General features: G+C 40.0%; 1 protein-coding gene across 1 annotated transcript; it reads left to right on the top strand.

Moving 5' to 3' along the window:
* Window positions 1-794: 794 nt before the first annotated feature.
* Window positions 795-2,528, top strand: LOC116380377 (docking protein 2-like; the record flags this gene model as incomplete). Its single annotated transcript, XM_031842304.1, has 3 exons — window positions 795-986; window positions 1,257-1,535; window positions 1,994-2,528. Coding segments are annotated over 3 exons (663 nt in total), but the record flags the coding sequence as incomplete, so codon positions are not given.
* Between the last annotated feature and the right edge of the window lie 14 nt (window positions 2,529-2,542).

The following is a 2,542-nucleotide window of genomic DNA, read 5'->3' as shown; positions in this document are numbered from 1 at the left end:
ATATATATATATGTATATAGATATATATCTATATATATATATATATATATAGATATATATATCTATATCTATATATATCTATATATATATCTATATAGATATATATAATATATATAAAAAATACACACAGACAGTTTATATACACAGATAATACCATCAAACACAAGTATGACACATTGTGACAAACAAAGATCTTCATCAAGTCTTTTACACATTTGATGATGTTATTCATGTAACATTTATATGTGCGTTTATTACATCGTTCATTTGTGACACTCAGACGTGTAACCATCAGTAAAGAGACACAGTACTCATGAGTACACAGGAGGTATAAATAGTACTACAGACAGATGCAGTAACGTTTAGTGGAGGATCGAGGTCACGATGTGCAAGACGCTGCTGGTCCCCACAAACACCTGCAGCCACACAGAGACACACACACACACACCTGGCTGACTGCGTGTGTGTGTGAGTGTGTGTGTGTGTGTATACACACATGGCTGACAGTGTGTGTGTGTGAGTGGTTTCCTCAACATTGCCTTCACATAAGAAGAAGTTGAATATCTCATGTGTGTATTGTAACAGATAATAATGATAATTGTTCTCAAAGTTTTCAAGGAGCAGAAAGTTAAAGTTAACTTATTAAAGTCCAGATGATTCAACATGAATTCAAATAAAGTGATGTCATCAGGAACCATTTAAAGAAACAAACTTTGATGTTAACGTTCTTGTGGAGTAATTAGTCGACTAATGGATTATTGGAGGTGTGGTTTCAGCTCTCGATGACATCATAGTTGATCAGTGTGTGTGTGTTAGTGCGTGACTTCAGAGTGTGTGTTCGGAGGACGGAGGCGTCTGATCGCTGCAGACTGAAAGGAGACGGATTCCTGAGAGCCGACGTGGAAACTCTCCTCCTGCTGGGGAAGACCGGGGACGTGGTGTCCACCTGGCCCTACAGGTACCTGAGACGCTTCGGACGGGACAAGGTGAGACACACACACACACACACCTGGTTCATTTTAGGGTTGTGTTTAGTTAATATTAGACTCCATAAACAGCAGAAAGAAAGAAAGTCAGGATAAAATATGAATAAAGTCCTAATAAAGGAAATATAAAGTCAGGATCTAGTCCAGATACATTCCAGATTAAGTCTGGATAAATTAATAAGAGTCAGAATAAAGTCAGAATAAAGTCAGAATAAAGTCACTTTAAAGAGAAAATAAATTGAAGATAAATTGGAGATTCCTGTCCTTCAGTCCACGTTTTCCTTTGAGGCCGGGCGGAGGTGCGAGTCCGGTGAGGGCAGTTTTGAGTTCGACACCAAACAGGGGAACTTCCTATTTCAGGCCGTGGAAACGGCCATCAACCTGCAGCGGATCTCCTTCCCCCAGAGGCAGACCTCCAGTGGTACGAGTCCAGAGACCCCCCAGGACAAGAACCTGCCGCTGCTGCCCCACAACCCGCCTCTGGTCCAGACCAGGACGCCCCCGCTGCCTCAGCTCCGCGGCCATATCCCACAATCCCCTGCTGCTCAGGTGAGCTCACACTGCAGGTTATCTGTCCGTGCTTTCAAAATAATGTCATAGCTTTTAGAATCGGAGAGGATTTATGGCAGAATTTTCAAAATAAAGTAAGAATAAACTCAGGATACAGGATTTAAGAATGATGTCAGGATTTTCAGAATAAAGTCAAGACTTCCAGAATGAAGTCAAGATTTTCAGAATAGAGTCAAGACTTTCAGAATAAAGTCAATACTTTCGGAATAAAGTCACAATTGTCCATAATTTCAGAATAAAATCACAACTGAGTAAAGCTTTAAGAAAACAAACAAGGAGATTACACTAAACCCTGTTCATAGTTCTGGTAAAGAGAGATTCAGAGAGTACAAGATTTTATCATCATTTTTTCAGTTTCATTTAATTTTTTTAATTTATTTCCCCGGGTATCTTCCATCAGACTTTAGACTCTGAACTGTCTGATGTTTTGTGTGCAGGCAGCTGACGGCGTCTACAGCATGGTGACTAACAGCCATCATCACAAAGACAAAGAGAGCTCCACTCCTTCACAACAACAACATCAACGCCTCCAGCTGGTAGGAAACAAACTGCAAAACACCAAATCTCAAACCAACAACATGATGCTAATGATGATGATGATGATGATGGCCATGATGAAACAACAGTGAGGCTCATTGATGAGTTAGTAGTTAGTTAGTAGATACATGAAGAACAAACGTTCTAATACTTCTATTACTTTATTATCTAGTACATCCCAGTACATCGTGTGTCAAACACAGTAAAGTACCAGGATGTTGTACTACAGGAGGGTCAATGGTCAAGGTACCATGTCATGATGAAGTAGTACTTCCAGACTGAATGTGTAATGTGTGTAACATAGATGATTGATCCGACGGTAGATGATTGATCTGAAAGTAAATGATTGATCAGAAGGTAGATGATTGATCTGAAGGTAGATGATTGATCCGACGGTAGATTATTGATCCGACGGTAGATGATTGATCCGACGGTAGATGATTGATCCG

Source organism: Anarrhichthys ocellatus, unplaced genomic scaffold (genome assembly GCF_004355925.1).
Source record: "Anarrhichthys ocellatus isolate YVR2014 unplaced genomic scaffold, GSC_Weel_1.0 scaffold6986, whole genome shotgun sequence".
In the NCBI taxonomy this organism is placed as follows: Eukaryota; Metazoa; Chordata; class Actinopteri; order Perciformes; family Anarhichadidae; genus Anarrhichthys; species Anarrhichthys ocellatus.
This window is presented reverse-complemented; position numbering and strand designations above follow the sequence as displayed.